The sequence below is a fragment of the Parasteatoda tepidariorum genome, chromosome 1, assembly GCF_982258835.1.
Source record: "Parasteatoda tepidariorum strain Cologne lab strain chromosome 1, Ptep-v5.0, whole genome shotgun sequence".
Classification (NCBI taxonomy): domain Eukaryota; kingdom Metazoa; phylum Arthropoda; class Arachnida; order Araneae; family Theridiidae; genus Parasteatoda; species Parasteatoda tepidariorum.
Genome location: NC_141755.1, coordinates 17,776,037 through 17,794,467, shown reverse-complemented (window position 1 = coordinate 17,794,467; position 18,431 = coordinate 17,776,037). Strand labels below are relative to the sequence as shown.

General features: G+C 31.9%; 1 protein-coding gene across 3 annotated transcripts; it reads left to right on the top strand.

Moving 5' to 3' along the window:
* Window positions 1-3,382: 3,382 nt before the first annotated feature.
* LOC107450392 (uncharacterized) lies at window positions 3,383-15,831 on the top strand. Of its 3 annotated transcripts, XM_016066173.4 has the most exons (4): window positions 3,408-3,692; window positions 5,208-5,304; window positions 8,587-8,732; window positions 12,026-15,831. In XM_016066173.4, exon 4 carries the CDS (start codon window positions 12,036-12,038, stop codon window positions 15,651-15,653), a length of 3,618 nt encoding a protein of 1,205 aa, XP_015921659.3. In that variant the 5' UTR covers window positions 3,408-3,692; window positions 5,208-5,304; window positions 8,587-8,732; window positions 12,026-12,035; the 3' UTR covers window positions 15,654-15,831. The 3 variants fall into 3 exon arrangements, with proteins under 3 accessions (XP_015921660.3, XP_015921659.3, XP_071036248.2); XM_016066174.4 differs by lacking the exon at window positions 5,208-5,304 and having other exon boundaries at window positions 3,383-3,692; XM_071180147.2 differs by lacking the exons at window positions 5,208-5,304; window positions 8,587-8,732 and having other exon boundaries at window positions 3,557-3,692.
* The last annotated feature ends 2,600 nt before the right edge of the window (window positions 15,832-18,431 follow it).

The following is an 18,431-nucleotide window of genomic DNA, read 5'->3' as shown; positions in this document are numbered from 1 at the left end:
TACACATTGTGTTACATTTTTCTTGACTGATTGAGAAATAATACAGTGTGCAGTTTTGGATAAAATTGTAAGAACTGAAGAATTTACAAACTCTTAAGAAAATATTTTTTCTTTTACAAATATTATTTCAAGTATATACAGGTTGTCCCGTAATCTCAGCCTTTAATATATGTTTTCAGAAGCCTTGTTTAAAATGAAGTAGTATAACTAAGATGTCGTATAATGAAGACTATATCGTATAATGTCGTATAATGAAGTATTATGAAACTGTATTTAATTAAATTGCACGTTTTGTCAAAAATCCAACATAAAGAATAGTTATTTCAAGATATACTCGGTCAAATTTATTCTGGGTCAAAAAAAGAATTGGAGGAAAGTAACTAATATTAGATTTGTGGAATATTTATTTCACAGTTCAGTCATTGAAATGCACATTCATAATTAATGCAACCAATTAGATTCACTTACATGTTATCATTTTTTTTTAAAATAAAAACTCGCACGAAAATGTTTTGAATGGCGTAGAAATTTTCACTCTTGATTTAGGCCGTGGTTAGAGCCTCGGACATCGGTACGGAGGTGCCGGGGTCCGATCCTCGAAAACCGCTAAGACTTCTGGAATATAGATAAGTGCTCGTAACACTGTCGAATTGAAAATCATGTCGCCGGTCCCTATACTGTACCATGGATACAGGGATCTAGAATTAAAATTAAAGGATTCTGAAATTTCAATCCCCTTCATATCTATGTCTATATTGTAAAAGTGGCCACTCGAATGAGGGGTGCTGCCATCTATCTGGGGGTTCAGAGCTAAGTCGCACTTCCACCCTTGAGGTGCTCTCTGTCAAACCAAACGCTTCCCTTCCTGACTTAATTCACAAGGCCAGTAGCTGGCGAGCTTGGCGGCAAGAGGCATTAGAAACAACAACAATAACCATGCATTTGTGAATCTGCATATTATTTAAACATTCTAAAACAAATAACCGTTTCCTTATTTTTTTCCCCTGAGAAATAACATAACTATTTCGTTGGATAACAAAAGGATTTCATTGTGAGTTCAAAATACAAAACACGAGGAACGAACGTTTTCATTTATTAATTTAATTTATAAATATTGCTATTATTATCTTGAATTTACAAAACGGGCTTCAAAAATTTACATTAAAAACGATTATTTAAAAAAACTGAAAACAGGTTGTAATAAGGAGGAGAAAAACTAACTAGCCGATTAAATGTTAAAAATAAATGCAAAACCATTTTTTTAAAACATATTCTGTTACATTAACTTTTACATTGATGTAGCCTATAGAAAGCTTTCTTAAGATTACATATACTTAAAAACAATTAAATGGAATTGCAATTACTACTCGCGCAGTAATAATTTTAGAAAGACACTTTTTTTAATCTTTTAATGTCCATAACTAGAATATTTAAATTCTTGCAGAGTAAAGAAAATAAAATAAATATGGCCTTGCTCCTGATAGGCCGCATACTTCCGGTGTCGCAAACTTAAAAAAATTCATATAAGCAAATCCATTGTCCAGTTTCGAAGCATACCTATTAGATAAGCTTAAATGATGAGCAAAATATTTCCTACAGGTAAGAAAAATCTGTTTCAATTTAAATAAAAGTTGAATTATATCATTTGAAAATATTTCAGGAAAAACTATAATTTGTGAGGATAGAAAGTAATGTATTGTAAAAATTAACATTGTTCTCCTAATATAGTCATCATTCTCTTTCTCGACCATTTCCGCTTGTGTTCCTTTTATTTTCAACACAACATTTGCGTTGTAAAAAAAAATTTGTCTCAGTCTATGCTTAGCAACACAATTTTCTTCTAGAGTGCTTTTCTATCAATTTTACGTGATAAAAAGTGGAATGTAATCAATATTATAATTCTGTGCATCAGGGGTTCTTAATTTTTTTCGTGCATGGAACCCTAAATGATCAACCTTCATTCGGCGGAGCCCTGATTTTATAAATGAAGTACGTAATAACAATTGTGGAAGCATTAACTAATAAGATACTGCTTTAAAAAATATATTTAATTAAAAACTGATGGCTCAGGGGATAGAACGTTCTCCTTTCAATGAGGTGAACCGGGTACGAATCCAAGCGATGGCTGGTCGATACAAATTCCGCATCCGGTTTGCACCGACCACAGTGCTGACGTAATAATATCCTCAGTGGTAAACGGATCATGGGTTAGACTCCCCTTGCCGTCAAGCTAACCGCAGGACGTTTTTGTGGTTTTCCTCTCCATATATCGTAAATGCTCCCTAGTTCTATCAAAAAGTCCTCCACGAAGGTAAATGTCTCCCAATACTTGATCCAGGAGTTCCCTTGTCTTTCAGATTGGGTTCAAAAATTACAAGGCTATGGAGTTGAACTGAAATTATAAAATATTTGAAATTACAAAAATATTTTTAAAAAATAGCTTAAATCAAACTGCTAACTCTCGGAACTCCTCTAGCTCTTCTATGGAGCTATAGTTATTTCCAGATTTAAAACGAATATATAATTTTAGATACAATAGTTATTCAACAAATTTTTCTACTCTTATTATCTTAGCCAATACGGTTATTATCTAATAAGGGTGCATAATAGTATCTTATAATAGTTTTCATATTATTATTTTTTATGTACGTTTTTTCGGAAAGAAAAGTACAGAAATTTTTAAAAACTTTTTAACTACATTGATCCTTAACTCGTAGTACATATACGCACTTGCTTTAAATATAATAGTTCCAAAAAACAATTGTCGAAACTAGTTCATAGCTGACAGCCTTTTAAATAAAATACTCAAAGGTTGTTTTGTTTCAGGATATTGAAATTTTTTTACAGTGTTCAGCGTACATGTAAAAAAAAATTCTTATTTTTACATAAAAATGTCCATTGAAAATAATATTACTAAAAATACTTTTTTAAAAATTCCTAGTCCTATATATTTTAAAGCAAATAAACAAATTGTTTAAAATTTTAAATTAATATTTTTAAAAAAAAGTTGTCCGAACTAATCGGAAACTTTAACGCGAGAAGAAAAAAGTTTTCAGGACACTCAATTTTGTTTTCCAGACAAAATTACAAATAGTTATAATTTTAAGTTTATTCTGCAGTAAAACATTTCTCTATAATGTAAATAAATCACAAAATGACTACGAAAATAGTTTTAAAAAGTGGAATTTAATGTATTTTTCTTCTTAATGGAAGAGAGAATTGCACGAAGTGTCCTTGATCAAATCGACCACACGATTATTTACGAGTTTAGGACATAAGGTACTTAAAGTGACACGTACACAAGAATTCCATAAAGCAATTGCTTCCGACATGTGACTCAATAAATTTATTGTTTATTATATATAATAAAAAATAAACCGACGTATAAACATTTTTAGTTGAAAGTTACAGTGACAAATATTCTCTGGAATCAAGTTTAATTGTCGAACTTTTCTTTCAAAATACCAAGTTGAATACGTGAAATTCTCTTTCCTATATAAAATTCAGGAAAATTCTTAAGCATAACATTGTTATCAAGATTTAACTTTGAATTAATGTTAACTCAATATTATATACCTTTACACGAGTACCTTTGCACTAACGAGATGGTTGATAAGATGTTTTTATAATGCAGCAGTATTTTTCTAACTTCACCACATTCTTTCGCTTTGATTGCTTGTTCATCTTTTAAAGTAAGTGTGTCTCATTTATGTTTATTACAAAGCTCCAATTATATATTATTTATGTATTATTATGTATATTTTTATTTTTGTTATGTATATTTTTTATAACTTAAAAATAAATAATACTTAAATAATTTTTATCTTTACAAAAATTGGAAATTATAGTTATTCATCCTTCAGAAAGTTTAATTGATAGAATTTTTAAAGTTATTCGTAATTAATTATACTAATTAAAAATATGACATTCAAAGCCTACAAATAAATTTTTAATGAATATGCAATACATTTGTGCAGCTTTTATGAAAAATGAAGTAAAAAACAAGTCATTTAAGAGACGCAAAATAATATTCAATTTGGGGGGGGGGGGAACTCTATCGAAATATAATCAGTTACTGCTGAGAAAAGCATGACTTAAGACATTAAAACCTATTTGATTTGGTAGAGAAAACGGGAAAGAATTGAGAATCGGTTATTAAAAACACCACTAAACTCAACCAGACAATTAAACTGATTTTGATGTTTTTTAACCTCACTTGTGATGTAACAGATTCTGAAAGCTTGTTTTTTTTTTTTTTTTTAATAAATTTGTTCAATCCTGACAAAATGAAGTTGAAAACCTGCACAATAAGGGTTGATTATTAGAAATTAAACTCTGGAAAAAATAGCATGCTATCGAAATCTGTCGAATCATCAAAGAGGAAGGTGGTGTGGAAATATCAAAACCAGTTGGGTTGTCTGATGAAAATTGAAGATATTTGAAGTAATGCCTTCTCGATTTATTCAGAAATCATACAGGTTTTGATGTTTTACGTCGCACCTTCATCATTAGTAATTCTTTAGATTTCTATATAATTGTTTTTCTTGAATTATACAGTGGTTTATGCATGTCTTTAGTTCTCTTTCAGCAAGGTTTTTCTAAAAAACTATACTAAGTTGTGCTTACGAAACACGCTGTGTTATTTGTTTATGTAATTTTCTTAAATATATTATTTTAAAAGTTTTTTATGAATGGGTAGTGAAACTAATTGCCTATATTTATTAAAATTTCTGAAAGGCAATTATTTAAAACACTTAAATTTTGCTGTTTCCGAGCTGAATTAGGTCAGTTGTTCACCACTATTTTTAAAATAACGACATTAATTTATAGAGTAATATACGGTTTGCTAATATAGCCAAGTGCAAGTTATAAGAGATGACAAAAGTGACCTAGGTTCGATTCCTGGTTATGACTGGTTGAATGGTTCATTATAAAAACTGCCTTCAGTATCTGAGTTGAATTGATTGAAGAATTATTATGGTATATACGTGAGCTGAACGCAGAGCGCAAGATTGTAATGATATGAGAATTCGATCTTCAATTTTGCGCTAATTTACTCAAAAATTTTTGTTATTGCTAAAAATATTGTTTTCTATTTTCTCCTTTTATTTTGCTCTTCAGTGTTTTAATTATTTTTTCTAAAAATTTGTCATAAGCTTTACATAATGATTTAAGAAGTTGCTAAGATGTGTTTTTTTCTTTTTTAGTTGCAAAGTATATTTGTTTTTCATTGCCCATAATTTCACATACTTTTGTAGGGTTTATCAAAATATAAATCACTTTCAGCTGTCATGCATTTCAAAAGTAAGCTAAAAAAAATTATGAAATTTATTTAGATATTTCATTTAGTTTAAGCTAAAAGAAATTATAAAATTTTTACTTTAAAAATCTTGCATTCCCTTGCGTAGTTTTGATGATGAAGTTGTAAAAATCAAAATGTATAAGCTTTGTATGATATTCCAATAGTAAAATCAACGCCCTACGAACCAGGCTATCTCTTCATATGCTTTAATTCATTAAATACACATTAATTCATTGAAAACACAGAGCCGCGATGGCTCAGGGGATAAAAGGTTCGCCGTCCAATGAGGTGTACTTGGTTCTAATCCCGGCGATGGGTGGTCGATGCGATTTCCGCATCCGGCTTGCACCGACCACAGTGTTGACGTGAAATATCCTCAGCATAAGACGGATCATGGGTATCCTTACCGTCAGGCTAACCGTAGGAGGTTTTCGTGGTCTTCCTCTCCATGTAACGCAAATGTTGGTTAGTTCCCTCAAAAAGTACTCCACGAAGGCAAATTTTTCCTAATACTTGATCCAGGAGTTCCTAGGAGAATTGCAAGGCTACGGAGTTGAACATAAGTAGTCGTAAACCCGAAAATTTTGGGTCAGCTGCTCAACGACGGTTATAAAATAAAACTGCAAACAGAGAGCCGTGGTTGCTCAGGGGATAGAGCGTCCATCTTCCAATGAGGTGAACCGGGTTCGAATCCCAGCGATGTCCGGTAAATTCGAATTCCAACCCGACTCGCACCGACCACAGTGCTGACAAAAAATATCGTCAGTGGCAGACGGATCATGGGTTAGAATCCCCTTGCCATCAAGCTAACCATGGGAAGTTTTCGTGGTTTTCCTCTCCGTGTAACGTAAATGTGGGTTAGTGCCATCAAAACGTCCTCCACGAAGGCAATTTTTTCCAATACTTGATCCAGGAGTTCCCTTGTCTTCTGGATTGGTTTAAAATTCCTTGTTCTTCTGAACTAGCTCCGGAGCTAATCATTAGTAGTCGTATATCCAAAAATTGAGTCGGCTATTCAACGACGCTTATAAAATAAAATAAAATTGCGAGCACGAAATTTTTTAAAAGTGAAATAAAAATATTTTGTATGACAGAATATGTGAGCAACCAATAATATTTCAATCGAAAATACAAAAGTATTAGCACGATTATTTCTACATCAAAAAAAAATTTTTTTTTAATTCTCCTAACTAAAATTTTAAAAAAAAAATCCCTTGTTTAAAGAACTTAAAACCACACCTATTTTTCCGGTAATGCCTATTTAACGGTGAAAATGTGAATCTCTTGCTCTACTGTCACATTGATAACTTATTTTGATGCATTTTTTTCAATTGAACTAATATTCTGTTTTCTCATTACATTAAAAAAATCGTAAGAGCAACCACTGTTTTGGTTGATCACCAAAAAGTTACACTTTGTTTGGCTGCTTATAAATTCATTTCTCCTTTTCCACCTGCTTGGGTTGCCCTTCCCCTCTCGGATTTACTGCGGCCCGCACCTTCATCATCTAACTATCACTAACAACTTACAAACCAATCATTTAATTAATCGTATTATTAAACTTTAAAATAAATTAATAAAAAAATTTATTAATTCACTACCCTTCTAATGTATTAATTGTTTGTTTTTATATGCTTGCATTGTCCCCTATTTGTGTTTTCCTTGCTTTCTTTTCTCTTTTTTATCATCCTAACTAATTAATTACTTACAACTAATTTAACCAATTCAATTAATTTTAATAACACAGGCCTTTGATTCAGTATTTAATATAAAATTTACGGAGGTGGCCTATAGTATAGTATAGATTCTTTGGGCTAGGTACTCCGTTGTACCACTTCCAAGTTTGCGCAGTCTCCACTTTGCTTGGCTGCACAAAACAGTTTTTCTTCCAATTTTCAATTTGTTAGAGAGTTATAGCGTTATAGCAATTTTAAGTACTTTTTTTGCAATTTTTTTTTTTTTTTTTTTAACTTTTCTATTTCTTTGCTTTGCTACTCAAAATCTGTCAGACTTAAAAACTTGAAAGAGCTAAAGAGAGTGGAAAAATGTACAAGGAATTGGATGGAACGAAAAAAATTATGATTCGATTATTAGTTGAGAATCATTAACTCTTAAGCTCTTGGTGGAAAAAAAATTATGTTGGCCTGTTCAAATGTAACTATTGAGTTAAAATTCGTCGTGCCAATGGACAATCATTTTGAATGATAAATTTAAAGAGCTTTATTCCTCTCTGTTCCAAATTGTAATTTTAAGTGGGGGTTTTTTTTGTTGCAATTTTTTCTTTAAATAATAATTATTTATCCATTGTTGTAGAATAATTTATCTTCTTCGCTGTTTTCAGATCATAAGCTCTTGCTTGACTTGACGTCGAAAATAATAACAAAAAAAAACAAAAAAAAGAATGAGTAAATAATAAAATAAATAAGACAGATATTAGATGCTGCCTAATTTAAATCTTAACATTATTATCAAAATTTTTAGCAAATGAAGATTGAAGAGAAATCGACACTGTTTCCAATTAGAACTGTTATATGATATAAGGTTATCGTTTTACATTGTTCGAAAGTAAAATTACTCCTCAATTATTGCTACGTATTGCATCACGCAATCTGTGTTCCTAAAGTTTAATTAATTTGTTTTCAAATACGGTTGATATTTTTTCAAATCCGGTTATCATTTCATTTCGCTTCCATAACACATTTATAAGATGTGCTTAGATAAAATTATAATAATTATATATTTTATAAACTAAATTATCTATTTTTTTTATCGACTTTTAAGAAGATCAGTAGGGAAAGCCCTTGAAAAATGATCTGAGAAAAAACGAATTTGCGTAATGACAGGAATTATTTTACCACTGCATGGCCGTTCTTCACTCAGTAATGACTCTCTGGGGAACCTATTATCTATATTATTGTTTTGCCAATTCTTAGTTATCCACAAATCGCAACAGATGGCAATCCAACAGCAATTTTTAAAAAAATGTGCATAAATCGTTTTTTCCCCCTTGATCTTCAATGTTGATGAAAAGTAATCACAAGGATTAGTAAAGATAAACACTGGAGCTCCTACTTATTTAAAAAAAAAAAATCTAGCATTACATTAATTTCGCACCAACGTCGATGCACAACTTAGTTGAAATATTTTTTTCGGCAGTTCAATTTTATAAATAAGGTTAGCCTTATTATAGAAGAAATGATTACCAAAACATTTAGGAGTTGTTAGCAATAAAATACATTTTTAAATATATATTTTTGCAAATAAATTTTCTTTTTTTCTTACAGATATATTTCAATGAATGAATGGAAAGAGAAGAGTGGCTCACAAAATAGCATACAAAAAATTTTGGAAAATTTTGGAAAAATGGAAAAGTTGTACTGCAACATATAGAAAGCTTCTTGAAAAGATATAAGAAAAAACAGTTCCAAAGGTATGTGATGAATCTTTGTCTCCATAAAATTAAGAAAAAGAAATTCTGAATAACTCGCAACTACAGGCTTCGCGGAAACAATTTCGAGTTATCTTTGTTATCGTTGTTCATTTTTCGGTGAAAATGCCGGAATACATTTGTGTCTGCTTCACTCTCTAATCCCTATGATTGAACATTTCACTGTTGCTTGAAAATAGATTTTTCAATGGGAAAAAAACAGACCACTTTCAATAACTTTTGATCCAATGATCGGATCTTTAGTTTCTAGGACTCAAACTTAATGGTTAGAGTGGATGACCTTAATATGCTAATTACTTAGTTCTGGCGATATTTTAAACTGCGAAATAAAACACAAAATCGTAATTTCACCGTAAAAACATACTACTTTTTGGCAGATTCGAATTTCTGACTCCCAAAATGTAAGGGCAGCCGCAATCATGGAAATATGTTTCCCATAGTTGGATAAATAGAGCTATTCAAAGTTTGAACCCCTTAATGCTGCTTTTACTTTTTGCGTATTTGTCATATCTCGAGAACTCTTTATTTTTTGCACTCAATTATAAAATTCGTCTATCCAAAAATAATTCCATCCAAAATATAACTTTTAATAAATATTTATTATTTTTTATTATTTTATTTAATAATAGTCAAAACAATTTTGAATGGTAAAATATGCATTTTTTTAAATAATTTTTTATATTGCAATTTTACATGGCAAATTACAAAATTTGAGCGAAATTGGTCTAATAGTTTCTGAAAAATCAAATTTTATAGAAGACGTACAGTTAAAATTCGATTTATCAGGAAGTATTCGGTCGATTTTTCTCAAATTTTATATTTTGCAAAATTCAAATGGCAAAACACAAAATTTGAGCTAAGTCAACCAAATAATTTCTGAGAAGTCGAATTTTAAAAAAGCTGTATTTTTAAAATTCGATTTTCTCAGGAATTATTCGATCGATAGTTGAAGTTATCCCTTCAAACCATTCAGATTGAATCTTAGAACGTGAAGATTCGATCATTAGATCAAAAGTCATTCAGGGTGGTCGGTTTATTTATTTTGCGCATGGCACATCTACCATACGGATGAGTCTCAGTTTCTTTCTACAAATGCTCAAAGAGATTGAGATGTGAGAACCAAAGTTATTTTCAAAATTTTGTCGAGCATCATTATAAATAAAAATTTAGTATAAATGCAAAAATGATAACCAAAGACGAAGTTTATAACAAATGCTTGAAAGAATTTCAAAAATAAATAAAAAAGCTCAAGTTCACTCGAAACCCATAAATGTACACGATAAAATAATAGCAAAAAGGCTCATATCTGTAAATTATTATCAAATGTGTAAATTCTAATTTTTCTATTGTTGTTGACGTATGCCTGTTTAGGCAGAGGGGGTGCGATTGTTCTTGTTTTCCAGTGGCGCCACTTCTTCTGCCACACCATACGTCACACCCGTTTACCCATTCATCACCCATCCATGAGCCCATTCATACATTACCCATAACCCATACATACCAGGCATTCATAACCCATACATACTCTAATCCAATATTCCCAGAGGTATTGATTTGTTACGGGAACTTAACAAATCAAACCTCTGGGGGTACTGGATCTCCGATCCAGTACCCCCAGAGGTATCGGTATTTTGAGGTATTTTTCTATTAATATTTCATTATTAAAAATTATTTAAGAAAAAGCATCATATTTTCTTATTGAAAAGAGTGGAGATAGAACACACTACAAGAAACTTAAATTAATTTGGGTGGAAATGCGCTTAAAGACGTCTTTAGGGATTTTTTCACTCATTTAGATTTCGAAAAATATAAGAATAAGTAATTGAAAGAGTTTATATTCATGCTACCCACAGAGTTGAAAATATAGAAAATATTCAATTCGAAAATATTTAATTCGAAATTTACAGTTTTGCCTTCAACATCATATTACCCATGGCTGTCCAGGGGCAGCTAAGGCAAAGAATATAGAAAAAAGTCTCCTAAAATAAGTAACTAATGCAAGAAACTGCTAGGGGTGGTATGCTATACCAGAAGACCAACTTGCAGGGTGAGCAACATACACAGACTTAGATCCAGCGCATGCGCATAAGAAACAATGCTACAGTCAGGAGGTACGTCACGTGTGAACCGGTTGTTGGACGACTCTACATGTACGGTTGGGTATGCTGCCACCCACCATTTTATTCTTTCTTTGTCAAAATGTGTTAGAAAAGGTTTAATCAGCATTGATAATGTAAATGTATTCTCAAAGAAATATCTTAATGGCGCAGTACTGTTTATAAATAGTGTAAAAATGCAGAACAAACAAACAATAAATAAAAAGAGAAAACTCTTCTTCTCCTCCCCAACCCCTGTAGTGGTTGGAAGGAGAGGAGGGTGCAAACCCGTTCCTAGAATATCTGCTGCTGTGCCCCTAAATGTTGCTTTTATCTTCATACACAGGAACCATACCAAAGTCTAGGGGACTGGTTTACATTATGTCTACGGAAACTACCCTTTCTTTCCTTATGTATATTCTTTAGCTATGACCTTCTTTTGAAGATTCCAACAAGGTAGATTATTTCAAGCCCTAGTTTGCCAGTTTCTCACTCCCATCACTCAAAATTCTAATTCAAATGAATTAAGTCATCATATTCTTTTAATATAGGGCTTTGATATAAAAACGTTCTTTGCAGGAAATTTTTTCAATTGTTCTAGCAACATAATAAGTAACCTAGTTCATTGCATTTTTATTTATTTTTCTATAAATTTTTTAATTTGATCTTCATTGCCAAAAATCTTTTTTTTTACACCAAAGATCGTTTAAAAACCTTTCAACCGAAAAACTGCAGTTTCACATTCACTTTATAGTACTACTGTGCAAACAAATGATTATTGCCATGTATTCAGGTTAAATATGAAGCATTATCTTTGAATTAGGAGACAAATAAAAAAACTGATCATCTTCGAGTTCACAACAGTACTCCAAGTACTGAGACCAAGGGGAAAAAATGCAGAACCTCTCCCCCCAAAAACATAAATATGCATGCTCATTTACTAAACTGTTCGATCGTTGCCAGATTTGGGAGAAAAATTTATTAATGTTGAAAACAATCTGTTTTTAATGAAAACTCAGATTTCTATTTCATACACTCAAAAGTTTCTATTTTGTATCCATATTTTAAATAACAAAGATATCAAATCTCACCAGCCCCATACATAAATTTTTTTTTTGTAAGTAAAAAATTTGTCAACAAAAAGTTAAAATGAGTTAAGGTGTTTTTTAACTCTTGCAGCTAGATTAAAATGACTTCAAACAAGAAACTTCAGGTACCATGGCTACCAGCACCTGTCTGGAAAGATTTTCCAATGACCAAAGGCCTTAACCATCATCGAATACCTGTTGGAATCATAGTAGCTGCGGACGAAGAAATAACATGTTTTCTAGAAAGTAAAAGTCTTGTCGAAGTGCAAGTAAGGTTCTTCAATGATGACTCTGAAACGGAAAACATATATATAATTAAAGATTCCTTCCCAGGTCGAGCTGCGATTCTTGGTGTAAGCTCTGTAAGTGTTCCATTTGTTGACTGTGAGTACCTCAAAGAAACTCCAAGAGAAAGTCGCACTCTAAGTATAGACTATCCATCCGATTCAAAAATTCTTCCGATCTACCATTTTGGTGACAATGAGGATGACTTTTTCATGCTTTGGGATACTCAAGATGCAGAATTTGCATACATTGAATCAGATTACTTCGGTTTTCTTATACCAAAAATAGACAAAGAGGCTACAAGAGAATTACCAGGTGGTAACCACCTCGACGATTTAATTGCTTTTTATGATGAGATTTTAATTATTTATAATCACTTAATTGGATTGTCATTTGAAGAGACGGCAACCAATCAAAATGTAAGAAATAGATTTTTCATCAAAGCTAACAAAAGTGGCGATGGAATGGCTTATTACTGTGATTGGTGTACGGCTGTGACGTCAGGATCAATCGAATCATTCTGGTTGGATATAAGCTCTACCAATTGGGGAGCGTTGCACGAAATAGGTCACGGACATGAACTGAAATGCCTTAATGATGAAACATTATCTGTTAGTGAAGTATGGAACAATATTTTAGTTGTTTTTTACCAGACTATTATGTTTGGTAGTGATGTATCGACAAAGTGCACGAAACGAGAAGATATGGACATTGTTGAAGCGATTGGAAGTGATGTTCCAGTCAAAGATTGGGGTTTGTTCCATAAATTATCATTTTTATTACATATGTTTGTTAAAGCTGGTCAGAAATCTTTCCCGTGCTTTAATCAGTTAATCCGCCAAGAGTTAGATGGCCACTTTCATTATGCTAGTGGAACAGCATTCGTAGAAAAACTTATGCATTTCTTTGCGATTGATTTCGACATCGACGTGTATCCGTTTATGAAATTAGCAAAAGCAGCGATAGCAGAGGAACAACTACTTGAACACTACTACGTTTTGTCCAGCGTGGCATATCCTCTGAACTATCTCATAAACGATACTGAGGAACTAGAAATTATTAAAAATAAACTGAATCTGTGGTTTGAAACAAGCTTAGTTACTCCATTAGATTTAAGGCCAGCTAAATTAAAAAATGATTTCACTGTAAAAATAGAACACCACTTATTTGATCATATATTTGGTGATATGCTCAAATTAATGGACGGGTCTCGAACCATAGCAGAAAAGAGAATTCTGAATCAAACTATTATTTTTACAAACATACCGGTAGGGGTGTACAAGGTTTTTGTTACACCTAACGTTTTGAATGCCAAATTGATCTATAACGATTTTTATGCAGTAGTACATGCCAGTAAGCCTAGTGATCTATTTCTTACAGCCAAAAAAATGAAAGCTCCCTCGCTTTTACGAGATAAAATCAAATTTCTTGGTTTAGGTGAAAATCATTTTGCTACTCTATCCGTAGATCCGTTGAGACGATTTGTAAGATTCCATGTATTTTCGAACAATCCACATGATTATTATAAAAATGAAAACTACGTCAGTGTGATTATAAAAAATGAAAAAAACGAAGTTATTTTTAGCAAAACTTTAGAAGGCGATAATTGTGAGACTGGCATGCATAACATATACATGGATGGACCGTTGATGATTGAGTTATTTCATGCAGAAACAGAAAAGCGTCTAAAAACTGATGATCCGATTATGGATGAAATTATAGATCATGATAGCAATACAAATTATTTAATTGCAAATGAATTCGGTTTTCAAAAGGAGAATACACCCAAAGAGTTGTTAGAGAAGAGATTTTTAAATAGAATAGAATTAATAGCGAATAAAATTAGGAAAAAGTCCTCTTTACATAAAAGACCTTTTTGTCATCCTAAATATAACTTACTTTTGGCAGTTGAAACATTTGAACATATGTTCCGAAGAAACTGCTTTTGCCTAAGTCTTCGAGAACAATATAAAGATTGTTTTCAACCTGAATATTCAAATCAGTTAGTAAACGCTCTCGTCAATTTAAACAGAACTCCTAATATAAAAATTTCCAAGAATAAGTATTGTTGTCACCTAACAAATAGTAATACAGGCAGAAGAACTGTTCTTCTTAATGATGAATCATCTATTTTATCAAGCACAATAACATTTTTAGGTTCTTATGACAAACTGGTCGCAAAATTGTTTGTAGATGCAAGTGAATGTGCAGTTAATTTCCATGTGTTAGATTCAGAACCCCATTTCAGATACAGCGAAGAAACTTATATTGAAATAACGATTCGAAATAAAGAAAACAAAGTTATATTTACCAAAACACTTCAAGGATCAGATACTGTGGAAGAAGAATATAAAATAAATTTTACAGACCTAGTTGAAATAGATCTTTTCCATGCAGAACCAACCCGTTTACTGTTTGATCATCCTGCATTGGGAAAAGTAATTGAAAAGAATAGTTCTCTCAATACACTTATTCTAACAAAAGAACTTTTTAATGTAAACTACATTTACGAAATTAGACAAACTGATACAGGAGAAAAGTTGTTATTGACAAATGACGAATCGGTAATTTCCTGCAGCAAGTTGAATTTTTTAGGGTTGAATGACAAATATGCAGCTACATTATACATCGATACGGAGAAATCTTTAATTCACTTTAATGTTCTATCAACAAATCCACACAGGTGTTATGAAGGTGGGCCGTATTGCGGTGTAAAAGTAAGGAATAGCAAAAAGGAAATTATATTTGATAAACTAATCGAAGGATTACATCCAATGCCAGAAGAATTTAAAATCCCTTTTGTCCAACGCGCTGAATTGGAGGTTTTTCACGCAGAGCCGACACGTTTAAGATCGAATAATCTAGCAATGGAAGGTCTAATAGATCACAAAAGCAGCACAAACAATTTTTCTCTTAGTAGAGAAATTTCTAGTGAATACTACGTGTATGATGTCACCAATGCCAATTTGGATCAAAAAGTGGAATTTCCATTTGAAATTCTTTCAACACCAGCAAGCATCTTCAAATTTAAAGGAAAAAGTGACAGACACATAGCTTCGTTGTACTTAGATCTTCACAATGATAGAATTCTTTATCACGTGCTTTCTCCGGAACCACATGATCGATTTGAGGACGAAGTATATATTGGTGTTACGATATACAGTGAAGACAAAGAAGTTATATTTTGTAAAGAAATCATTGGGGTAGATGACACTGAAGAAAACTTCACGGTCAGCTTTACCGGACGAATAGAGGTTAAGATTTTCCACGCAGAACCCACTCGCTTAGTTTCCGACAATCCTGAGATAGAAAACATGATTGATCATGAAAATACCGAAAACAATTTCATCATTGAGAAATCTCTGAACTTTCATAGAAAGGGTAAAAATAAAAAGCATGCGATGAAACGCTCTCTAAGACGTAAAAGTGTCTAAAATCTGAAACCTAAATGTTAAAATTTGCATTTAAAATTTAAAAAAAACCAATGAATTTGTATTATAAAAAAAATTCTGATTCATTCGTAGTCTGTCTTCTGCACATTGTAAAAGAAGATAGTTACAAGTGACAAATGTAAAACGCAAATAAACTGAAATTGGAAATGTTTTGGCGAGATACAGCTGTAAGAGTATGATTTTACATAAGCTTCCACTTATTTACAAAAAGATCTTTTTGTATTTATCTTTATATTATATTTAACTTAGATTTTAAATTAAAAACTTGCGCTTTTAAGACGTGCCAAGCACGGTTAGAACTTGCACAAAATCGCTAACGACGTCGGAAACAATATAATTATTAATTTACTAAACACCTTCCAAAATTATCATGTACAACATATAAACTTTAATGGTTGCCGAGCCGAAAAGCACAATTGTATTTGAATATTCTAATTCTTCAACCCCTCTTCCAATCCTAACACATTAAATAGCTATAAACAATATAGTAATCAACTTCAGCTATTGCCCACGAACTTTAAACCACAAAGTACTTAGATTTAAATTTTAGCTAATTTCAAGAGATGTCCGCAATACTGTCAAAGTTCTTTAGGTATTGAATTTTAGTGATAATTTAAAATCGGTCAGGCAGCCATTAAATCACATAAACCACCGTAAATCCGAGGTCGAGACATTTCAGCATGGTATAGACAGCAGCAGTAGTAAAAATTTTCCATCTCTATTGATAGATAAGAAAGAAAACTCATTAGGTGTTGTGCTGTACTCTCCAAGTATCGTATAATTTTGTGCTATTAAACAAGATTTATTAAAAATGACACCAGCATTGTTGGCGATCATACCCCATGGATTTTTTTTTTGGAGGGGGTGGGGGTCATGTTTACTTTCCTTATAGAATCATATTTCGGTGTATGAACATTTATTATTCATTTATTATTCATTATTTATTATTCATTTATTATTCATTTATAAGGTATTATTTGTTATTACCGATCAGGTTGTTCTTTTGGGTGCACACCTTTTTTGGACGTCATCACACATTTCAACTGTGTTCAAGAGTAATAGTAAACAGTGCGCATGCGTCATCATTGCATGCTCAGAGATGCAAACTTGCTCCGCTTTGTAAAATAGTATTTTCCAGTGGTAGCGAAATTCAAGTTACTTTTAGTTCAGTATTTTTCCTTTTAAGTAATTTTCTCACCACTAAATATCAAAAGTTATAAGCATCATATAAAATGCAACATTACAGCATCAACAGTGGCGTAGTGAGGGGTGGGCAAGGGGGGGCATCATGCCCCGGGCGCTACTCACAATGGGGCGCCAAATGGTCCGCAAAACAAACTTGCTGGATAATTTTTTTTTATTATAATTGATCTCTGGAAAATATATTTTAAATTAGTGCCAGTGTAATATAATAAATGTTAATTCATAAATATTATTCATAATATTTAATTCATATTAAATATTATATTAAATTCATATTCATATTAAATATATTTCAATATTTAATTCACGTCCTTGTCATTGCGCTCTGCTAAGAATAAAAATGAAATGTTATTAAATGTTATACATAAGTTTTATGTCAGCATAAATTATATTGTATATTTCTCTATGTTACTACCTTTCACGTTCAAGGCATTCTTGGTAAGTAATAAATCAAATAAGATTACTTACTACATCTACTCGAAGATTCTATTATTAAGTGAATAGAGTATGAAAAAATTTGTAAACAGAGAAATTTGTTGTTCTCATATTTGTCACCACAGATTCAAAGTGAATTCATTCATCTTCTGGCATCTACAGTTCGAAATCAACTAATAAACGATATCAAAAGAAATAAATATTATGGACTTTTGTTTGATTCAACTCCTGATATCTCTCATCGAGAACAAATGTCCCTAGTCGCTAGGTATGTAGATGCTGATTTCATCAATAAAAAAGTTTCCATCAAAGAATCTTTTTTGAGTTTTATTGAAATACATGCTAAAGATGCAGCTTCGATCGAAAATACAATTTTAGAGAAATTAAATTACGATGAAATTTCATTAACAAACTGCAGATCATAATGTTACGATAATGCTGCCGTGATGGCAGGTCACACATCTGAAACGCGATGGAGCGCCAGAATACACAAGCTGTTATCGTTATCATCTATGGGTTAGAGAATATAAAAGAACTAATAGAAAAATTAGCAGAGCACACTACCACTACAAGTGACAACAGAAGAGAAGCTACAATTCTGTTGCAAAATATACTAACCTTTAGTTTTATAACTTTAGTTCATTTCTTGTATGAAATCTTAAGAAGGATTGATCGTGTGCAGCTCAGATTACAGGATCCTAGAATGAATTTTAGAGAAGTGTTCCATGATCTTGAATCATTAGCGACTGAACTAGCCGAAATTTAAGACAAGCTCTGTGAAGAGGCAATAGAAAAAGCAGAGTCTCTTTGTGAAAAATGGGATATGGATACAACAATACGTGCCTGGAGAATTGGCTATGGTGGTCTTTCCGCAGAAAGTGACATTTCTCGCGTTATGAAAAGCACTCTTGATCGTCTCCAACAGGAAATGTGTACACGATTTACACGATTAAGTGCCTTAATTTCAAATTTGGATTTTTACTAGACCAGGGATGGGCAAACTTTTTTGGTCAAGGGGCCAAAAATCAAGAAAAAAAATGTTTGGTGGGCCAAGTAAAAACTTCAAAATTTCAGAAAAAAAAGGTGATTTACAAGTTTTAATTTAAATATTTAGTGAGATGA